Source organism: Carassius auratus, chromosome 43 (genome assembly GCF_003368295.1).
Source record: "Carassius auratus strain Wakin chromosome 43, ASM336829v1, whole genome shotgun sequence".
NCBI lineage: Eukaryota > Metazoa > Chordata > Actinopteri > Cypriniformes > Cyprinidae > Carassius > Carassius auratus.
Window position 1 is genome coordinate 13,220,510 of NC_039285.1, and position 23,731 is coordinate 13,244,240.

A 23,731-nucleotide genomic window follows, 5' to 3' on the forward strand; every position below is an offset into this window, starting at 1 on the left:
TAATAACAGTAAAGTGACTACAACATGATGATTGTAGTACATACTGTACAAATTACATTATACTACACTTGTGAAATGAAGTACACTTTAGTATAATATGTCTGGACAATAAATAAATAAATAATAATAAAACAAATAAAATAAGAAAAGACAAGACAAGGCAGGAAGTGTTCTAGAACTGTGAAGCTTTGGCAGTGTTAATCCGATCCAGAATTTTAATTATTATTATTATTTTTTTTTTTTTTTTGACATATTCCATGTTCAGATATTTATACAACAACATATTCTGAAATGAACATTTTGTGAAAATTATTAAAAACAATACTGGAGGTGGCTGGCAACTTACTATCATACTATTAATCAAAATAAATATCACTTGATTTTGAACTGTTTATAATAAAGTGTGCTTTTGTCTCTCTTCTTGAGAAATGATCAAATATGTCAAATATTTGGGATTAAAATTTGGAATATGTTTTATTTTCCCAAAAGTCTGGCACTACTTTTGGCACAATACAGCCCAACAACTGTAATATAAATACACAATATGCCAGATTACTAGCAGTTTTACCATACTAGTGAGTAATCAGGTCTGATTTGACCTCATCTGCAAAGCATGCTGGCTAACCACAAAATATATAAGATGCTAACCAACCAAACCTTAGTATCTTGGTCCAAACTAATAGAAGTAGGGGACTTTACTTTGGAAACTTGTTTTTTAGAAGATAAATAAATAAATAAAAAGCTGTCATGAATCTCTTGATGGTGCAGGCTGATAGGCTCTAACTCAATCTGATATAATCATAATCACATAGCACAGCTATTTTTTTTCCTCCTCTCCTCACGTCACCAGCCATTGAGCTTGTTGCTCAACATTCAAATACTTGGCTAGTGTTTGCTGTAGCAGTTACAGCGATTCAGAAACCCTCCATCATCCCCAGCTCCACCTGTATAAATCTGTCAACTATATGTATCTTATACATGGGAGTTATTTCATATATGTTGTATGTGCAGCAGCAGTAGTTCCTCCGATCTATTCCGCCAATACCAAACACATTAACATTGTCATGTATATTACCATTTAAATCTCTCTCAGAGTTGTCATGACAGGACTATTGTTTCTGTGTTCACAAACTGTAAGTTCACTTCACCCTTAAACATATTCATTATTGAACAGGTGAGGGAATGCATGCAAGATCACACTTTCCTATGTAATTACACATTGGTTTCATTTATTCATATTAAAAGCTTAAATAGTTTACACTGGAAAGATCTCAGTTAGTTTAATGGTACTGTGTTGCTGTTCTCTTTACCCTGAATAATCTGTGCTGTTTATCAGCAGACAGCTGTCCTTCATCAATATTAACTGATTTGCATGACTGCACAGCCCCCCCCCCGTGGCCTGGAGGATGCGCCGATGGAAACACTCGTACTTATACACATTGGGTTTGCATCCTTAGCTTCATCCCACCTGCCGATGCCGCCATAACTTATTCATTAAACACCTGCTAGTGTTTGATCCTCAGAGGGAGAGCTTGCCGTCATCGCTTACCATTCACCGTCTCTATTTGTTCCCTTCTTCTGAGTTCATGTCTCATGCTTTGCAGAGCTCCAGCTCAGGAGGGTGATTTAAATGTATCCCACTCAGACGAGTATTCATTTAGTCATTCAAAATCGGACTAGGCCTCAAATGCATGTAATTCTGAAAACCTCATTATCCTCTTTGCATGGCTCCCATTCCACATTCACCTGCCTCTCACCTAGGGATGTTCCTTTCAGCCATGCAGAATTTTGCAACATGATTGCTCATCTCTGTGATACATTTGAAATATTTCCATCTTTCCATGGAGAGATGGTGAGAGTGGGGTAATGAAATTAGAGAGCACAGAGACTTGGCAAATTTGTCTGCACTGTGGCTGAGTTCAATTACAGTAGGTCTGATTTCTCGCGTGGTTTAATTAAAACGCAGACGGTGGAATGGGGAGCAGATCTGAACAGCAGTGGAGTGGTTAATGTCTCTACACGTCTACAGAGCATTTGGAGTAGAGCGAGTAGGAGACATAGAAATGAGGGGAGGGAATGTAATACATTTATAAAACAGTCAGTCCTAATATTTCTTACAACTGAATGTTTCACTGTTTCACTGTTTTATTTTTTTTATTTTTTATTTTTTTTGTATCTTTGTCTTTGTTCATACTCTGTTGCTTGGTGATGTTACAATATAGTCTGCAATGCGAAACAAATAAGATAAGAAAATTACATTCTAAGAATAGGCTTTATTATCATTAAATGTCTATTTATCTATCTCTCTACCTATCTATCTATGAATCTTATTTTTGCATATTTTGCATATATATATATATATTATGCAAAAACACTACTACTGCTGCTATTCTAAAGATGCTATATCTGCTATCAAAAGCAGATACAAAAAAAGCATAACAAAGACATCAAAGCAACATTTAACCTGGTGCAACACTAACAAATGTTAATCAACTTTAATGTCTGCTCTGCTCCATAGCGCCTCACCCTGCACTACAAAGTGCTTCTTATGTCATGCATAAAGTGCTGTGGAGCACAATGGAGCTGTCACTAGTAATGGGTCTCTAAATAGCATGTTCTGCTTTGTTAGTCATAGTTAACATTATTGATGAGGCTTCAAGGCTTTAAGCAATGCAAGTAGAAAGGTATTGTTCCCTGAAACCTCTAAAGAAGAGATTTCCTCTAAACGACCAGACAAAAAAAAAAAAAAAAAAAAAAAAAAAAATCAAAAAACAACATTGTGTAGTTGAGATGTGAACAATTTAAAGTAAATGTGATATATGTATTTGTTTTATTATTTATTTAAATTAATTTATTATTATTATTATTATTATTATTATTATTATTATTATTATTATTATTATTATTATTATTATTATTATTATTATTAATTTATTTTTGAAGCAGAATATTTAAAGTTTTTATAATATAACTTTTAATATTTGGTTTTATCTATTTCAAACTAATTAGAGTTAAACATTTCAAGGGTGACCAGAAGCAACATTGCGGTGACCTTTTGTGCATTATAATTTTGTGTTGTGGGCAATACCAGAACATTTGTATTAATTGCAAGATGATTTGCAAATGTATGGGATTTTCACAACACAAATAATGGCTCATCTTAATATCACACAGAGATACAGCCAATCAACATTAATTACAGTGGTGTATAAAGTACCTGAAAGTCATACTCAAGTAAAAGTAATGATATCAGAAAATGACTTTGGAAGAAGTTGGTGTCACCATTTAGAATATTACTTGAGTAAAAGTCTCAAATTATGTGATATTTATTGTCCTTAAGTATGAAAAATATTTTTTTAATCTTAAACGTACTTAAGCATTGAAAGTAAAAGTACAAGTAAATTCAAAATGAAAAAGAAGTAAACAAATAAATAAATAAATAAATATAATGTATTAACATGCTTGGATACAGCACTCTGTGAACAGCCAGCTTCTTATATATATTAATATATATATTAATGTCCAATCATAAAAACAATCACTTCATCCGGTACTTAGTGTCTTTCATTCCAACATAAGAAAACGTTTCTGGAATTTGCTTCTGAAATAGCATGTACTGTATTTTTACTGTAATTTCTGTATCTCAGAGGGAACATGCTTTCATGTAAATGGCATATACAGAGGCATAAAAAGGCATGTTTGCACATGAGCAAAGGTGTATTTTTAGGAGTCTAACTTGCAAATGACAGATCACTGATTTCTCAAACCTGCTTTCCTACAGTCTGGGTTCTTCTGACTATTTTGTAGTAAGTAACCAATATACTTCGGGGAAATGTATCAGAGTAAAAGTATACATTTTAATTAGAAAATGTAGTGGAGTAAGAGTAAAAGTTGGCTGAAATGTAAAAACTACAGATACTCCCAAAAATACTTTTAAGTATTAAAAAATAAGTATTTTTACATTTTACAATTACATTACACCACTGATTAATAATGAGAATCCAGCAGACAATTCTCCCCTTAATACAGTAAACGTAAGTGATCTTATAGTACCACAATTTATTCAGTAGTTTTGATTCAGTGAAATGCAAACATGACTCAAAAAGAAAGAGAAAGAAAAATGCTGATTTTGTGCAAGTAAAAAAAAAAAAGTGTGGCATCACTTACGTTGGATGTCTATAGTGACACTGGTCTCTTTCCCATTGGGCACAGCCTTATTGGACGCCCGACAGAAGATGATCTGTCCAGTTTCAATGTTGGAGGCTGATATGTAGAGGTTGCTTACAGTGCTCTCCCTTCTCCCATCTCGAAGAATAGCCTAAAGCAAGAGAATAAAGTAGGGTTATGTACAGTTAAACTGTTGTATTTAATTGTATGTAATTGATTTTTTTTTTTTTTTTAAGAAAATAATTATATATACAATGTATTGTAATTAATAAAATAAACATGCTATAATAACAAAATATAATCTAATCTAATACATAATTATACTACTATTACCACAACAACAACTACTACTACTAATGATAATGATAATAACAAATGCATTAATTAAATAATTTAAATTAATAAGACATTAATAAAAAAAAAAAATAGATACTCTGGTTATGGATGTTATTCTATGGAAATTAAAAGAAAAGCAAAACTGGTGAATCTTTGAGTTGCAGTCATGGGTATTGAGGGTGAAAGACACAAAATAACATAATTCAAAATCAGTCCCAAGGCTGGCATTCCAAAAAAAAAAAAAAAAAACACTTTTTCCCCCTGCTGCCCACAGGTAATGGAGACAAAGAGTCAGGTCATGGTCTCTCTGCACATGGACCAATTGTCTTTGGGAGAAAACAGCATGTTTTGGGGCTCTTTTTTGTAGTTTGAGAGTGAAGCTTTGGTGTGTGGCATGGCATGCACCACAGAGGAATCGATCTTCTTTTCCAGTGGTCATAGTCTGTGCTAGGCCTTGTACAGCTCCATCAGGAAGCGCTCGACAGAATCCACACTCTCTGCCATACAGCAATCACTCACAGAGAGGCAGAGAGAAAGAGAGATGCTAACCAGCATGGCCAACACAACAGTCACCCACCAGAATAAACTGGCCTTCCCAGCAGGCACTCTCCCTGGCTCACCTTAGAGATGCACTATGATACTCACTAGTTCTTCATCTCTTACTTTGTCTTTCCATTTAATTCTCCTTTCCATCGACTTTTAAAGCTGCTGCCATCAAGATCAGGGTTTGTCTAATTAGCATCTTGCACTAGATGTGTGACCCCATACAGCAAACATATATGAATAAATACATATACATGCTGTTCAAAACAAATCTATAATACAAGCTAAAAACATGTTGTAAACAGCACAGCTTGAGTTTCCTGGCCCCAAAATCTAATAAACAAAATATATATAAAAAAAAAAAAACATACGACTACTACTAATACTACTAATAATATATAAATAATAGCTATATTTGTGTATTTGTAAATACGGTAATATATATATATATATATATATATATATATATATATATATATATATATATATATATATATATATATATATATATATTGTGAGTAATGACATTTTATTTGAGAAAAGCTCGCTTTAAAATCTTTCGAAAAGATGCTTTTATAAATTTGAGAACAACATACTGTATGCTATGTTTTTGGGATGTAAACCCTGTTTTTGCCATTGAAATCTATCTATGTACATTGTTCACTTAATTTCCAGCATGTCAAAGTGTTCCAGTAAAATGTCCCTTCAGCCAAACCCCCACAGCAGCCCGTGGCCTTTTAACGTCAGCAGCGCTAACTTGTGTGGGTGGCCAGTCAAGACCCTATCTGTGCTTCTAGAAGACCATGTATTAATGTCATCAGCTCTCCCAATGAATCTAGAAGAATAATGTTCTTTTGAGTCATATTAGTCACTCGCTAATAATTAGTCACGCCATTGCACAGGCCAGTGATAGGGAGCTTGCTAATAGTAGTAATTACTTGTTGTTGTTTTTTCTTGCTTTTTTTGCCACCGATCTGAAAATATAGCAATGAAACCTCACACTTACCACCCCACCAACAGAGAGGAACAAGAATAAGAAAGTAAACAATTATGTGCGAAACAATTAAGGAGGATAAAACAGAGAGGGGCATATACATATAAAACACCCAGAGAATGTGTTATTATATGTGCCATAAAGAACTTGATAAAGAACCCCTTCTCACCTTTCTCACAACTGAAAAAAGTGCCCTTCGGAGTGTTATATCCAGTTTGAAATGCATCAAATGTTTTAACTTAGCAGCCATTTTTAATTTGAAGGTGGTGCTCAGGTAGGATCACACTTGGTAAGATTGTGAATATTTTTATTTTATTATTTATAAGCTTAACATGATATAAAGACATTGTATCTACATCCCATTGAAATGCATTTGTTTACTCTGTATGTCTATTCTGCATGCATATATATGAGATTGTACCAACAACATTAAATCTTACCAGTAGTATTAGCAAAAGCAAACATGAGTTAAACACACATTTGCTGAAGGAACCATGCTATATTAGCTTGCTTTTTTAGCTCTTTTATCGTGACTCGTGTTTTACAGGCTCGTACCTGAGCCCTTTACATCACAAGTGCAATGCTGTACCGGGTACACTACTGAGCAAGTTTACTATCTCAGAAAATCAATACTTATAGAGCTGGATCTAAGTTTACAAATCATGCACTATGTTGAACGTGTTTTGCAACATTCTACTCAAAAATAAGTCTATATTAATCAATAATCTGCCCTTATAATCATAACTTGTGAGACAAGGAATACAAATTGCTATGGGTTTACTGCCACTAGTGTTTATGTCAGCTGGAAACTCCAGTGAATTGTATGTAAAAGTACAATATTAGATTGGCACAAAAATGTAGGCAGAAGCACATTTTTAATGAGCTTATGTTTGCATAAATACTTATAAAAATGTAAAATAAATAAATAAATAAATAAATAAATAAATAAATAAATAAATAAATAAATAAATAAATAAAATAATTCCTTGGTGGACTGATAGTATTGCATTGTCAAAGTGATTCTACTGAAAGGCTTTCACCAAATGTAGGCCATTCCATACTGTACTACATATTGTGTTTGTCAGAGAGTGGAGCAGCGAGTGTGATGGCTGTTGCTCTGCAGACTAGGTGCTCATCTCACCAGCTGAAAGACACAAGCTGTCAGCCGCTGGATGTGTCAATGTAATATCCCGCCTGACACACTCCGGATTGTTTCCCTCATTGCTCAGGGCCTGTCTGAAGTCATTAATCTTGAATGGGGCCTGAAACAGCCAAGGACTCAACACTTAACCAGGACCGGGACCAAAATAGCTCCAAATTACAAATAGATAATTTCTGGAGGTGCAGCCTGGAGCGTGTCAGCTCTCTCTACAGGCAGTGAAGGCTGGGAATCATGAGTGGAGAATACAGCTTAAGAATGAGGCCTGAGACAGAATTAGAAATGTCAAAACTAGACGTGTGTTTTAAGGCACAATGCCTCAGCTGTATGTGCAAGTCAGATAGGCCTGTCCCTTGTCAAATGTCAGAATCAGAAAATAAAGAGTCTGCGTTGGCCTCATCTAGCCGTTTGCTCAGTTTAAAGGTTAGCACATGTCAGTAAACATCCTTTTGAAGTGTGCAGACAAAAATTGTATGAAATTAAGGTTGACGCCTGGGAAAAAAAGTCGCAGCAATTTGCTGATTAGACCTCAAGGCGCACTGATACTAATAATTTAGGCAACATTAGCATGTTTTCGCAAAGTCCCATAACGTGTTTTTAAACACAGACCGTCGCTGGAAGGTGTTTCGAATCAGCTGTAATAATTGAGGACCAGCATGGCCACACGTTTCGCCACCTATTACCACGTATTAATTTCACTATGAGAGAGATAAGCGTTCTGTGGCTTTGTTTTCCCATCGCTCTCAAAAAGAGTGTAAAGTTCTGTCTTTGTTCCTGGGGTTAAAAGCCATTCTTTGATTAACTAATTTAATCCTGCACCTCAAGTTCTGATTAATTTCCACCATTTTACGGTGCAATTAATTAGATGCCTTTTTACTTCTTTCCTCTCCCGTTTTTAATTTCAGTAGCAAAACCGCAAGAAGGTTAATTAAGAGGGGGTTGCTGAGAGGAGGGAGTAGAAGTGAAGGGGTGGAGGCAGACTGATGCTTCGAGCATTAACAGAAGAGGCTAAATTTGGCAAAGAAAAGCGTGAAGGCGACAGTGAAGCTCTTGAGTCTGCGGAGCTGCACCACATGCTACCTGCTTCGGCAGCGTTAAACGATTAGCTAGTTTCAGTTTGACGCTAAAGTTAATTAGAATATCTGAAATATTGAAATATTCTCTCATGGTGGGCATTACTATTTAAAAGCCTACACTAATTATACATAAATTAAAGCAGGGATGAATTCATGGGGGTAAAATACAATTTGAGAAACAGATGAGAAGGGAAAGTGGATGTTTTGAGGAGTTACATTTTGCTGACGCTTTTATCCAAAGTGACTTACAATTGCTATATATCTCAGAGGTTGCACGCCTCTGGAGCAACAAGGGCTTAAGTGTCTTGCTCAGGGACACATTGGTGTCTCACAGTGGATTCGAACCTGGGTCTCTCACAGCATGTGTCTTATCCACTGCGCCAACACATCCCAGTTGTGGAGGAGGAGGAAAAAAAAAAAAAAAAACTGTGCAAGTGAACATCATACAGAGAAAATGGGTACTAGTTGATTGTTTTGGTTAGCTATGTTAGCAATGCCAAAGGAGACTTTGAAGAGTTTTATTCCAAACGCAGTAAATCCATTCTGATTAATTTGAGGAAAAAATATATTTTCTTTACCAATAAAGTGGCAAGATGGAAACCACTATTTTCTGTTTCAAACTTTCACATAGCATATGCAGGTTATAATAACATAAAAAAAATCAAACCCATGTTTTGATTTTCAAAGATTTATTATAAAATTGTATAACTGCCCACCCCCCCAATGCAATAAATCCATGATACTTTTTTTTTTTCTCTTCAAATTAAGTAAATCCATTGAATCAATTTTAAATTTATTTTCATATTGGAAAACATGAAAACATGACCTAATAACTCTGGCATAAATAAAATAAAAAAAATGTACTTTTCAATACTGAACAAATACAATATTGTTTTTGGCAGAAACTCACTTAAAAAAAAAAAAAAATAAAAATAAATAAATAATTGCGCTTTGGAACCAAACTCTTCATTTGGACTCCCAAAATGAGCCACATCACTATAGAAAGTCTTTTTAAAACTCTCTTTGACCGCTCTGAAATTCATTTCAAAATTCTACTGCACCATCAGTGTTTTACTGCAGCTGTTTAGGTAATGACATTCAGAGGCCAATAGAAAACACTACACCTCAGCAATGGAAGAATTACACATTAGTTATTTGAATCTATAAGGATCTCCGATAGCAGAAATGCCAGTCCAGCAGAAAGACATATTCACTGCATACTTCATACAGACTTTGGCCTTCATTTGTCCCGATTATGAGCCTGATAAAGGGGGAGTGTGAGAGTGTGTCTGCCTTTCCCATTCTCCATTATTCAGACCTAGTGATTGTGGCTTAATTGACTGCATTGCTTTGCTTTTAAATAGCATGAATAGAGACATTAGGAAGCTCAACTGCCAAAATCCATCACAATGTCCTGTCCCTGACACCCATCACCATGCTAACTGAAAAAAAAGAGGGGGGGGGGGGGTGGTGCTCATCTTTCGATTATCAGCACTTCCTTTAACAAGTGTGCTGATGGGCAGTACGACATTCAGTTACTCCTGCTAAATCAATGGTGTTTATCTGCTCTTTAGAAACAGCCAATAATTAGATCAGATAGAGGAAGGCGTAGCCGAGAAGATCTCATTCATACGGCTGTGCTTATTACTCGGTCGCTGTGATTTTGCCAAGTAGACATGTTCCAGGATCAACATTATTATCCAAAAATATAAACTCAACCAAATCTCTGTCCCTAAACCTAACCATACCCATAATTTGTTCCTAAAACCAGTGGGAAATGATGGCTGATTAACAAGAGTGCAGAAGCAGCCTAAAACAGATATTTCTTCAAAAGTTAAATCTAAATTCTGATTGGTTGATTGGAATGTTGTTCCAGGATTGACAAGTTGAATCAGGAAATGTTTGAACTTGGTGAAATCACGCTCAACCTTATTACTCGGCCACTGCTCTCTACCTCAGATTGAACCCAGTAGAAGATCATATTGGCAAGATGAAATGAAATAAGAGTTTTAAATGCATTAAAACATAATTATGACACATGGATTTGGGCTAGATCACATATAAACACAAACAGACATCAACTTAATATAAGGGAGGGAAACCTTTAGGAAAACAATAAGACTTTTTAAAGGAACAAATACAATTAATTTGGGAGAAAACAATATGGCTTTGCCTTTTCTTGCCATCTGTTTGTTTGTGTTGACACATTTTGCAGTGTAAGGAGGAAAAACATGTCTCTGTCATTTCAGTTAGAGGCAGGATTTCCAGGGATTTTCTTCCAATCAAATAGAGCTAAGGGCTAAAGAGAATGAGTGCAGATGGTGCAAACAATCATGACCACAGATGGCTCTCACGATGAGTGGGATACCTGCATACCATATTATTTTGGCAAAAAAAAAAAAAAGTTTAAAAGCATTTTTGGCAGGCTCCTAGAAAAATAACATTGTAAATTTTTAACATTGCCATTCGATAACTGCATAAAAACCTTTTATTTGCTATTAAAGTGAAATTACTGAACCTAAATGTTGGATCCTTATAAAAAAAAAAAAAAAAAAAAAAAAAAAAATTAAAAAAAAGTCATTTAAAAGAAAAAGTTTCAGAAAAAAACACCAGACGGATTAAAGAGGTTTTTGTTGTGTCTCAATACACACACACACACACACAAACACACACACACACTTTAGGTACAAAGGTATACCTTTTGAAAAGGTGCTGCCTCAGTGACAGCTTTTGTACCTTTTTATTATTATTATTATTATTTTATTTTTTTTGAGAGTGTACAGGGGTTAGTCAAATAAAATTTATATCTTGGAAATATGCACCATTTCTTCATGAATGTTTTATCAAAGTTTACTTTATTATAATAAGCTTGCAAGCTGTGTTGCATTCAAAAAAAAACTTCTGAATAATCTCTAGCTGAATGTTCTCACTCTTCTCTTAACAACTATCCATAGTGGTTTGATAATATTCAAGTCAGGTGTTTTGCCTTGACAGAGCAGATGTTGAAGATCATCTCTGTGCTCCAACTGTCCAGGTGTTATAATCATGACACCATTTAGCATTGGTGTCTGTGATTAAAGATTCAGCAATTGCAACTCTTTCAGAGATGTTGCTTTGTGAAGTCCTCCCTGGTCAGTTTTTTTGCGGAAACAGGATCTTCAAAGCAAATATTGAGGTTTGCTGCCACTTTGCTGCGTTAGTTCTGTGTTGTACTCAGTGTTTGATGGTCAAAATATCACACCTTTGGTTTTCACCCACCGTAGACTGTCTTGCCATGCTCTTTGTCATAATCGTAACAGTCTACAGATGCTCCTGCCAAATGGGCTCCCATGATATGCCCTTTTTGGACGTCTGACAAATCACTTTTCACACAATGCAATATTTATTTGTATTTTTTCCATTTATTTTTCACTGTTGCCTACATAAATGATACATAAGCCATGTTCCTGTATCTACTGTATCTTTTGTGGATCATGGAACAACATTCCTGTCCGGAAACATAGACCTAATCCTATCCTGAAACCTAACATTATCCATAATATCTATACAAGTATATCATTGAAATCAGAAGGATACAATATCTGATTAACAAGGGTATTGAAGCATCTAACCCTGGTTGTCAGCCTTAAACTAAAATTTCCTGTAAACTTAACCCAGTTCTGATTGGTCGATTAGAATATTGTTTCAGGATCAACAAGAATGTTGTTCCAGGAACATGTTGTACTTGGTGAAATCACATTCACCATACATGTATTAACCCCTATAATAATGGGTGTGTATGCTATATAAATCCTTGCACCTTTCAGGGGCTAGTGTAATATACTGTCATACTTACACAATGAAGTGGCTAGCGGGACACTAATAGATATATATTTCTGATCTGATCATGATTAGTACATATTCCTCAAACTTTACCTTAGAGTACTTGGCTCCATTCAGCACCTCTCCATTTCGGATCCAGATGATCGAAGCAGCAGGTTTGGCATTGTCTGCATGACATGTTAGATTGAGGGGGTCACCCGCTCTCAGGCTCACCACGGGCCCTCCGATGATAACGGGGTCATCAGGTGGAACTACACAAAACAGAAAAGGAAAATAATGTTGGGAGATCTGCCAAGATACCAAAGGCTGCACTCAAAATTCTGAGATTTTAATATGAACTTGTGCTACATTATAAACCTCTGAGCTGCAAGATTTTCCTCTGAGAAACACTAGACTTACAATACGTCCAAAACTTAGCAAGTCACTGCCAGTGCCTGTCCATTTAAATTTGGATAATTTCATATCATCTTCACAGGGAGAAAAAAAAAAAAAAAAAAAAAAAAAAAACAACAACATTGCAATTGGAAACCAACTTCTAGCATTTTACATTATTCTGAACATTGTGGGCTGAGCATCAAGGAGCAAGGCTTGATCATAGTTGAGTTATTTAATTTGATCTGCACTTATAGAGTGTCATCATCACAGTGTGAGTTGGAGCGAGGAGCAGCCGAATGTTCACATGAAATGGGCATAATAATACGAGTGAGAACTGAGGGGGCATAGAGGCAATCTAAGAGCAGCCAGGAGACATTGTGTGAGGGCTGTTAAGACCAGCAGAAAAACAAGTGCATGACTGGCACTGATCACTCTTTCAGTTTGACACAAACCCAAACCCAATAATCCTGCATTATTTTCAAACTCCAGTGAATTATTGATTGGACCGCATGCTCATTACTGAACAGATCTGGGGCAAGAGAAAATCAAACTTCGTAAGCAGCTGGTGGAGAGAAGTTGAGAGCGATAGAAAGAGAAAAGGACACAATGAGGGGAGGCACGGCAAAGAGAAAGATAATTACAGTCAAGGGGATGTTCAGAATTGTTCATCACTGAGGTCTTTAATTAGCCTAAAAAAAAAAAAAAAAGCTGTTCGATCTTTACTTACACTGTTGAAAATATTAAATGAGTACATTACGCTGTGCACAAACAATATAAATTATTCCCACAGATGGAATTTTAAAGATCTGCAAGTACAGAAAACTTTTGGAAAACAATAAAGCTATGTGCACAATGGATTTTTATATACTTCTATAGGTTTGAGCCACAAAGGCAAGGTTTCTATCCAACTTGTAAGAATAATTTAGGGAATATTTTATATCAAACATAATCCAAAACTCGTCCCTTATGAGAAAATTGGTGCAAGCCAGAAATGGAAGTTGTAGAGACTCGGGAAGCTGTGGAGACTCTTAAAGGGTTAGTTCACCCAAATAGCAAAATTATTGTCATTAATAACTTACCCTCATGTTGTTCCAAACCCGTAAGACCTCCATTTATCTTTGGAACACAGTTTAAGATATTTTGTATTTAGTCCCAGAGCTCTCAGTCCCTCCATTGAAACTGTGTGATTGGTATACTGTTCATGTCCAGAAAGGTAAGAAAAACAGAAGTAGTCCATGTGACATCAGAGGGTAGGGCTGTGAAAAAATTTGAATGCGATTTTCATGCACATGTCATCAGTAAAGATGCCCCTGTAATCAGAAGTATATCTCCAGCACCTGCGTTCAGATCAGGGTTGCCAGGTTTTCACAACAAATCCTGCCCAGTTGCTTCTCAAAACTAGTCCAATCGCGTTTCCGTGAGGTTCCCCGATAGAAATTGCTTCCCGGGGTTAAAATATACATTTTTTGGAAGGGTTTCCCTGGTAAAATTCATATTTTAGGGGCTAAATATCACGTTATTGGTATTGGGGTCGCTTCAAACCGCGGACATGAAAACAATCGCAGACTTGGCAACATATGTCGCATTTTACATATCGCATATATATATATATATATATATATATATATATATATATATATATATATTTATATATATATATATATATATATATATATATATATATATATATATATATATATATATTTATATACAGGAGGTCCATGACTCTTTCTTGAGGATGGTTATTTTCACATAATAGTCCATTTTAAATGCAGCCAGTTACACTGGCAACAAAATGAATGGAATTTCTGAGGTAGATGTCCTTGATAGGACGGGAGATTTATTTTAATGTATATACTGTAAGGGCATTCAGATTAAGTGACTTTTTTATTAGACACTTTCTCAGTGTGGCTGGTCATAGCAGAGCAGGGCAAATATGAAGAAAATAGTTTCATTTTTTTTTTTTTTTTCACTAAATTATATCAGCTAAATCACAGCTCCAACTGACTACCTTTAGTCGCAAAAATGATAGAGATAGATGATTCTTTTTCTGGTAGATTTTGTAATGAATTTAATATCAGCCAATTACTAAAAGAAGGATTGTCCACCTCAAAAGAGATTATTTGAGCTCCTAATATGAAACCAGAAATATTACACATTTAAAAGAGACCTTTGGGTACCAAGACAAGTTGGTGAGCCTGTATTTATCTTCACAGACCTCAGCGTCCCTCGGCTGTACACTGTTCATCTGCTATAGGCCTGTCACTACTAATGGCTCAGCCCATGCACTACAAATGGCACTGATCATTAAAGGAAGGAGTTGTTATTTCGAGCCGAGGTGTTGAGGCTTTGTCAGACATTCCCTATCTAATTTCAGCTCTCCCAGACACTCTTAGTCTGACAGCCATACAAAGGGCAACCCTGTAGCAATGCAAGCTATCATCATTACCGGCCTGTTTGCAAACTCTGCATCCCCTAATGGCTCCAAATTGGCTCTCATGAGTGGGTCAGCAGCAAGGAATTAATCGCTCCCTTTTAATTACTGGCCAGTGGGCTGCAATTCTTCCACCTTCCACTTGGCTGGCAAAACCTCAATCCATAATTCTGTTTTCATATCATGCAATGATTGTCTGTTAACACTCTCTCAGTTGCTTTCACAGTTTGAATGAATTCTACTTAATTTAATCACCACCATTTATTTCCAAAACTCAACTAACTTTCTTTCTTTGAAACCAGAAAAAATTAGTAATTTTACAGACTTTCCTTTGTGCCCGAAAATGTATGCTGTTCAGCTGCAATTATGACAAAAAAAGCTAAGTAAAAACATGTAAAACTAGTAAATATGACATGGTCTTCTGAGCCATACAGCAGAGAAACAATCACATATTATGTCAATTTGTTGATGTAAAATGTTGCAGCGTATGCACTGTAAGAGATCCTCAGCAAAAAACGACCTAAATGACGGTCTATCCACTTCACAAATCTTCTGCATGGCTTGAGAAGTTTTGTATGTTATGAAAGTGATTTTTGCAGCTAGCAGCTTTTTTGCTTCCATTTACTGTCATTGAATGGGAAATTAAATCTTGTTTTTGTATAGAATGCTTTCTGTAGTTTTTCGACAGTGCCAAGGCATGTGAAGTGAGTGTTCAATGAAGAGCTAAAATATCTCTGAACAGAGGAGCAATTTAACAGTGAAAGTGTTATATCATATATGTACAAGTACAGTGTATAAAGGACAGTATATAAGGTCTGCTGGGTCTGGCATATTTTCAAAAACCTTTATTAAATAATAAAAAAATAAAAAGACAAGACAAGGCCAGATCTTGCAAGAGCTGGCTCAAGGTGACAAGACTCTTAACTTGTAACATGTGACTGAAAAAACAAACAAACAATAAATTACATGCAGGCAAATGGATTTGCAATTAACCAAATGGACTGAAACATTGGACCAATAAATTGGGACCTTGAATTCCAGCAACAAGCTTTTTAAATCAACTGGATGGGCGATGTTTCAGTTCCAGGAGCTAAAAGGAAGGATGTGAGAGAGATGTATTTTATTCTCCAGAGTGGGTTTGATGCTATAGTAATTGCAGGGGTGGAAATCTTACAGTGGGCTTCTACAGCAGTGGCTTCACAGGCTGAGTTATTGACATCAAAAACAAGATTGGAAGAGTGAGTTGATATAGCCTGTAATCCAGCCACAGCCAGAAGAGTAGGGTCTTCTAGGGTGGGGGGGGTGGGGGGAAGCAATCTGTTGGGAACCGAATGGGTGAGGTGGTGTTTTGCCTCCAATGACATGTCTGGAACAACAATGAGGCCCGTCTGTTTCAGGAGCGGCTTCCGTCACCTGCTCACACGGCTGCGATAGCAAAAAAGAAAGTAGAGAATGTGCAATCGAAAACATGCCAGGAAAGGTGACAAGTGACATACGTAGCTCACTGGCCCAAATCAAAGCTTCCTTCACAGCTCTGTCGCTAATGTGTTGCTTTGCAGGAGGCAGAATTCGATTGTAAACACTCACTGATCCATATTCTCTCTCCATTTCTTTCACTTCTATCCATTTGGCAGGGGCTGTACATGTATGGTTTCAACGGTTCGACACATGAGTGATGCCCGGCCAGATAGCCACAGTTATAGCAAAATGGAGTCAGGGGTTGGGAAACCAAAGCTGATGGAAATAAAATAAGATTTCCCTTTGAATAAGCATCAAAGTGTGCCGGAAATAGAGGTGCTGGGGCACTGGCGGTGAGCAGGGTTTTGGTGTGACCGCTACAAGAAGACTAATTTTGTTTGTCATGGTCTCTGACTACACAGTTGGTTGGAAAAGAAAACGTTGTGTGATGCGGTTGAGGTCCTCTAGTTGAAGAGGCATGATGGGGTCAGATTGTGAATATATGGTGGCTGGAAGCTGGTGAAGTGTTTACAATGGTGTGGAGTTGACAATGAAGCAGTCAGAATACCCATCACTATAAGGTGAACTTTGGAATAGGCTGATGTGGACAAGGCTAGTAACTATTTGTTCGGTCAACCAGCATCACTAGGAAGATCATTGCAGGTCAGTGAACTTCATTATCTTACATAACTTTGAATCTGCAAGACAAATATATTTTTTCATATACGTTATATACGTTCAAATAGGTTAAGTTATTTATTGATTTATTTGTTTGTTTATTTGATTATTTAATCAGTAGTGTCCTAATATTGACCGTCTTCCAAAAAAAATATTAAAATACATTTTAATTCAGAAATTAAAAACAGCATAGTAGTATGTGTAAAATATTATTTAAATGTATTTTTGAATAAAAGCCAGTGCTGATCAAACTTGGGTGTATGATCTACTAATTGTAAAAAAGCATTGAAAAAGCAAAAAGTGTCCCTCAAAGTGAATTACATAAAAAAAAAAAAAAAAAAAAAAAAAAAAAAACACTGACAGCTTGATGTTTGTAAGTAACAGAACATCTGTACAGACTCTCATCTGTCAATCAGGTCACAGGAGTGTGTTTGTAGATGTGTGTGAGGTCACAGCCCAACAGGGTGGATCTCCCAGGGAAGCGTCTGTTTAAATAACATCTGCTTGATTTTAGTGCACAGTTACATGTGCAACAGCTCAAACATAATGGTACATAAACAAGCTATTTAATCAATTAAGTCTCTAATATTTGATTTAGCAAGAATCATCTTTCAACAAACATGCATTTTTTGTGTTTTGGCATGTTTGTTTGCATTTCATTCATTTTTAGTTTAGTAGATTTTAAAAACATCCTCTCTTGTGGAAGAACAGATTATGTGAAGTTTGATAGTGTTCAGGGCATCACACTTGTGTGGAAATGGATCCGAATAGATGACCTTTGTTTATCTTCATAAGACTATAAGCAGAACGTTTTTGAAAATATGTTGAGCTGTTGCATCTCATGATTTGCAATTAAAAGTTAATAATCTCCCTGCCTTGAAGCTGTTTATCAGATCATAGGCTAAGGCGTTGAGACTTCCAAATGTGGAGTAATACAGATTCCAAGTTCTTCACCTATTTATTTTTCCCGCAAGGACACTTGCTCTTCCATTAGTTATAAAATCATAATTATTCATTTGTGCAAAAGGGAATGATTAATGAGTGGAGTGGATTTAGCTCTTGCAACATCCAAGGATTTAATTATAATAATTTCAGCATTTATAAGATTACAGTCTATAAGATCATCTGAATATTTTGCTATTTCTTTGAATATTTATTTATTTATTTATTTATTTTTTATTGTAGGGAACGAGAAATGAGAACCATTAACAAGACAATTAGAAAGAGCCAAACTGAATTTAAGGGTGGGGATGGAGAGTTGGGGAGAAAAATTGCTATAAGTACAAATGCATAAGAGCGTAGAAATTGATAATGGCTTTACAAAAAAAAAAATTAATACATAAATAAAAAACATACACTCACTGCTAGAGGTTCTGAGCCCCAAGGTGAGAAATAAATGCATCCAAAAGGATCAGAAGTATGGTGGGAGTAAGTAACCTTTTGCTAGTTTCATAAGGCCAGATTCATGCTCTCTCCCTCCATTACTCTGCAGTCCATTTTCTCCCAGGCTGAGATTAATGTTGAGGGGACACATGGAAGACAAGGATGGCTATCTTCTAGAGGGGTACATAATTAGCCCACAGGGCAACTGCAAAAAAATAAATAAAAAATTTCTTCAAAAATACGTCAGAATAGGTGACCAAAAACAATCCCAAACCCCACATGAGTTCTGCAAAGGTAGATTACAAAATTCTGAATTTAACATTTTATCTAACAGTGGACATGATGCAGGTTTTTCTTTGATGGTGGAAATTATTATTAGTATTATTATTAGTATTATTATTAGTAGTAGTAGTAGTAGTAGTAGTAGTAATAGTATTTTTTCTTCTCCAAGAGCTTTCCCCAAGATTTTCAATAAAGCAACCATTCAGAAATTTTGAATTCAGGACAATTCAGAGAATTAGGATTATGTTTTCCCCATTATCAAATGCTTGATCAGATCAAAGCTTTTAGCGGGACTGGCCAATCCGGACTGTGCTGTGCACTCTGTGGAGGGGACACCTGCCCTAACCTCAGCCTTCAGTCCGTATGTGAGGGAAGGATCAGTCATGAAGTGTGGAGCTGAGGGACCACTTCAGCTGTCAGGTAAGAAATCCTGGGGAGACAGGGAGTCACACTCCCATTCCTGTCATCACTACGGCTCAGACCAGGCTTCTTGACATAGGAAAAGACAGCCCAGATATCACTCTGCTACATATCTCATATACTGTATATTACAAGCACAGGTTAGAAGATCTGACCACCCATTATTTCCAAAAGCTTGATGTGGAAAACCACTGTCGTGTGCTGTGTTATGAATGCATGCTCCTTAGTTTATCAAGTTCTTGGTTTCTTAGTTGGTTTGTTTTGCTCCAAAAACAGGCATACTTCAAACATTAATGAATATTTTCTTATAATTTCAGATGCTTTTAATATTTGGGTCTATCAGACGGATCTGCCAATGGATCTGAAAATATGATATACCATGAAGTGATCCTTGTATAGCCCCATTGAATTAACCGATTAATAGCCCCCCCCCAAAAAAAAAAAAAAAAATCACAAAGCCACTAGCCCTTGGTGATCAAACTTGACAGGAAATTAAGCGCTACAGAGATGGAGGTTCTTGGTTTTGAGTTTGTAGTGATAATTAGCACTATCAGCACCCATTGGGCCAGTTCTAAAGCAGTTGTAATTAAGGTCCAATTAATACAGACCACAGCAGGAGAGAATCATGATAAACAAAACAGTCCATGCATCATCGCATTCCATTTATTTCCACCAAACATTTCACCATTTTTGGAAATTGATAGTGGTGGAATATGTTCTGGTCATAAGTTGCTTCGGATACTGGTAGTAGTGGGATTTAGGCAGGGGCATAGACACCATTTCAGAAATAAGGATGACCTTTTTTTCTTTCTTTTTTCTTATATCTTACTTTTGATTTGCTAAGGTATCAAATACATTTCTGGACAATTATCAATAACTTGTATTATTAATTACATGTGTAATGATTTTCCAAATGGCAGTTTTATGGTTTGTTTATATACTAGACTTGTTTCCAATTTTTTTTTTTTTTTTTTTTTTTTTTTACAAAATAAAAGATACACAGTATAATAATATATAGTCCACTGTCTAATGCTATGTTAGCACTGCATTATTCAGATACTGTATTTATTACATGTAGATGACTTGAAAAACACACACAAATAATATATATATCATAAATAATAATTATCATACTTGTGCAAGTATTGTCTTTACGTATTGTATTCAGCTTAGCTACAGAGATAGCTGGATGCCTTTGCCCATATTAGGGATTTTCCTGGAGAATACACTGCATGAGAGTGTTTGGCACTAAATGTTCACATCTTTTTATTTTGGATAAGAATATAATGTCATGTCAAGCATAAACTATCTTTTCTCTATTTTTTTTCACACTGGCCCCTGAAACCCTCTTTCCACGTTTTTATGTTTTATTAAAATGGGCGCGGTGTTCACATGTCCAATGCGTGTTCTCCTCCCATGGATTTAGGTGACTGTTTCGGTCCTTGTAATTAGCAAATAAGTCATTTGTAAGGGAGAGCAACCTCATACCAGGTAATTTATCTTCTTTCTTTCTCTAATTTCCCTCACTACATCCTCCCATGCAGGTCATTATTTTCACTTTTCATTAGTGGCGATCAATAAAGCAAATCACATTCCAGTCTGTGAGCACATGTGCTTCGTCTCTCACCCCACCACTTCCATAACACCACCCCAATTCTGACCCCAGATGTGCCCACTGGTGCAAGTAAGAGCTAAAATGTGCAGGGTGTGGGTGGTCTTTCTTCAGAGCAGATAAACCTACCAGGTGGTTGATTACAACCTCGGCACAGATAACGCTGTTGCTGCCCAATATTGCAGAAAGAGCAACACTGAATAATAACCCAATAAAACTTAATTAAGATTCAATGACCTCCTTGGTTTAATAATGAAGACAGTGGGATTTGCAGCAGGAAATTAAAACTGAGAACTTATGGCACTGCAGGGGAGTTGGGTCAGTGAAAAATCTATTTTTAATACTGTACATTATTCCTCGCTGATATCATAGTTTGAGACCACTGTGATCAGTCTTTATTCTGATTTAATTTGTGGGTGGAAGATTATTAGAAATTAAATATATATAAAAAAAGTAAAATTGGACTTTGAGAATGCAAATAAGCTTTAGCTGAAAGGCATATCTATCCGAATACTAACGGCAGGATTTTTTTGTCGGTCTTCACGTATACGACCTGCAGTTGAGACTAACCTAGCACAGTGAGTCGAGCAGGACGGGACCTCATGGCCGCCTGGATGGCCTGGCACTCGAACACGGCATCATCCGTCAGCTCCACCCTCTGGATCCGAAGGTGGTGTTCGCCAGATCCGTGATCCCCGACCACAGCATAGCGAGGGTAACCTGGAAATAAGGGAAGTTAACTGGTTAATGCCCTGAGACCTTCAGTAACTGCTTTGAAAAAGGCTTTTTTTAATGCTTCTGGGTAGATAAAATCCAGGGAAATTGTATTTTGTTGGTTTCAGAGCAGTATTAACTTGGCACCTGAATAAAAGTTGCTTTTTAGTTACTTCATAACAGTGTAAAGTAAGCCTTGAATGGGGAGTTAGTGTTGGTTGCTGATGCAACGCTGGCTGTTTGTTAGCAACAGCTGCGATATCAAAGGACATCAGTTAAATTTATTGTGTATTATTTGTATATGAGATCTCTAGAAGGGATAATTAAAAAGAAATATAATTCGCTTTCATTGATGAGTGAAAAACAATGAAAATAACCATTTATTTTGACCCACTTCTTATGTCCTCCATATATAAGTCCAGCCCAAAGGTTTTTTCTACTGCAAAGTGAAAGTCTCTCAGGACAATAATAATAATAATAAATAAATACATAAAAAAACAATGTGAGAAAAGAATCTATGACCGTGTTAAAATAAATGAAAGATAAGCAGATGTGTGAGGCTTTCTAATGGTTGGAGAGAGACGTCCTGATGATTGAGGTGAGACGGTTTGTTGATTGAGGTGAGGCAGTCTGCTGGTTTTGCTATAATATGTTCAGCTGGTCCTCAGGTGTGCTGCCCTAGGTGTAGCCCTTAGTAAGCAGCACACAGAGCCAAGAAGACTGAGATGTGTTCCATCGATGCAGAGGAATGGTGATTTGCAGTTTAATAATAGACTCAGCGGGATGTATTTCAGGGGAAAATGACTATTTTACAATAGCAAGCAAATCTGAGGGCCTTTAAAACACATCAGCAGACTATTAGCTGGGAATTAGCATATGAAGCGAATGCAGAAGCTTGGTTTGCCACTATAGAAAATGTAAAGCAGGGGAGGAGACGCGTGATTGTGGCGTACTTTATGGAACATTATACAACCTCCGTATGAATGTCTTTAACTGATCTTAGGAGGCAAAACGCTCCTAATTATGAGAGATTTGCTATTTACTGTGAGACCCCTAAAAAGTGCTGTCATTGCTGTTAGTGCAGTTTCTCTTTCCAAGTCAAGATGGTAATTGATGGTTGATGGGTGATACAGACTTAATGGCATTCCGAAGCTGATCTCAGCAGATTTCCCTACTGCACCAAGCACTGCACGTTTATTCCTAGATTTATTTCAATTTTGCTTTTTATGTGGCTAAATTTACACCTTCAAAAGTGATCACACTTCCAGTCTCCGCGGAGCACCCATTTGAATCTTTGCCAGTGAATGACCTGTGGCAGAATATAGATTTTTACAGCATCCATCGATATGATTCATGTTCGCTCCAGAGAATTCTCTGTGACATAATGGGCATGCACTCTCGTGCTCTCGGGTGCTCAACGCGGACAAGACTGTTTTCTATTTAAATTTCTGTTGGCTTTGAAAAGCATATCTGCTTTTCAAACTGAAAGGTTTAAACAGCATGTGTTTTTGTGGTTTATTGGGTTTATATAACAGACTCCACTTGTTTAGAGATGTATCACCTGTTGTCAAATTGAAAGTGTGTTCTAATATTTCCTATATCTCTTCGAGTACTGTGTGGTACGAAGTCCAACCTATTTTTGAGTTGTACCATGGGCTATTACTGCAGCCATCATTGTAATCTACAGAAATGAGGCTTGAAAGAGCAATGTGCTTTAACATATTGCTGTAGAAAGGAGTGAAAAATAGACTGGACTGGACTAATGGCTTTTAAGTCCTTGAGCCTGACTGTTGAAATCACCGTGCCAGAAAATGCCAATTATTGCCTGTTGCCTCATTGGATCCCATTCACTTTTAATAGACCATGAAGTGTCTCTTATTTCCCCTATTGAGGAGAGAGCAGCAGACATTTATGGTGCAATGTGTTTTATCTGCCCACATACAGCTTTTAATTTCTCTAAGTGAGTAGGAGACAGAAAAGAGGCAGGATCACCCAAAAACAAACATTTAATAAGCCATCGAAACAGACTGTGCCCACATCATTTAGTGGACTACTTTGGAAAGTTGTTTTGAAGGTCTTCAAAGAATATGCCAATATCGAATTAATTAAGAAGAAATGCTGTTATGTAAAAGGAATAGCTCATGTTGACATAGGCCAATTATTTACCTATATTTGACTTCACTTTTTTCTGTTTGAGAATTTTTGTTCCTAGTTCTGTAGCTCACAAAACCACATATCATCCCTTTAATATCTCACTTGTTTATTCTAGATGTCAGAA

At 36.4% G+C, this 23,731-nt stretch overlaps 1 protein-coding gene across 1 annotated transcript in view; it reads right to left on the reverse strand.

The window, feature by feature from the left end:
• LOC113061746 (kin of IRRE-like protein 3) overlaps positions 1–23,731 on the reverse strand; it is a 233,924-nt gene that overhangs the window by 76,552 nt on the left and 133,641 nt on the right. Inside the window, exons 3-5 of the mRNA XM_026231153.1 lie at positions 21,310–21,459; positions 12,191–12,348; positions 4,168–4,318 (exon numbers count right to left, since the gene is read on the reverse strand). Of these exons, the coding sequence (XP_026086938.1) occupies positions 4,168–4,318; positions 12,191–12,348; positions 21,310–21,459 (459 nt within the window). The remainder of the gene's footprint in view (positions 1–4,167; positions 4,319–12,190; positions 12,349–21,309; positions 21,460–23,731) is intronic.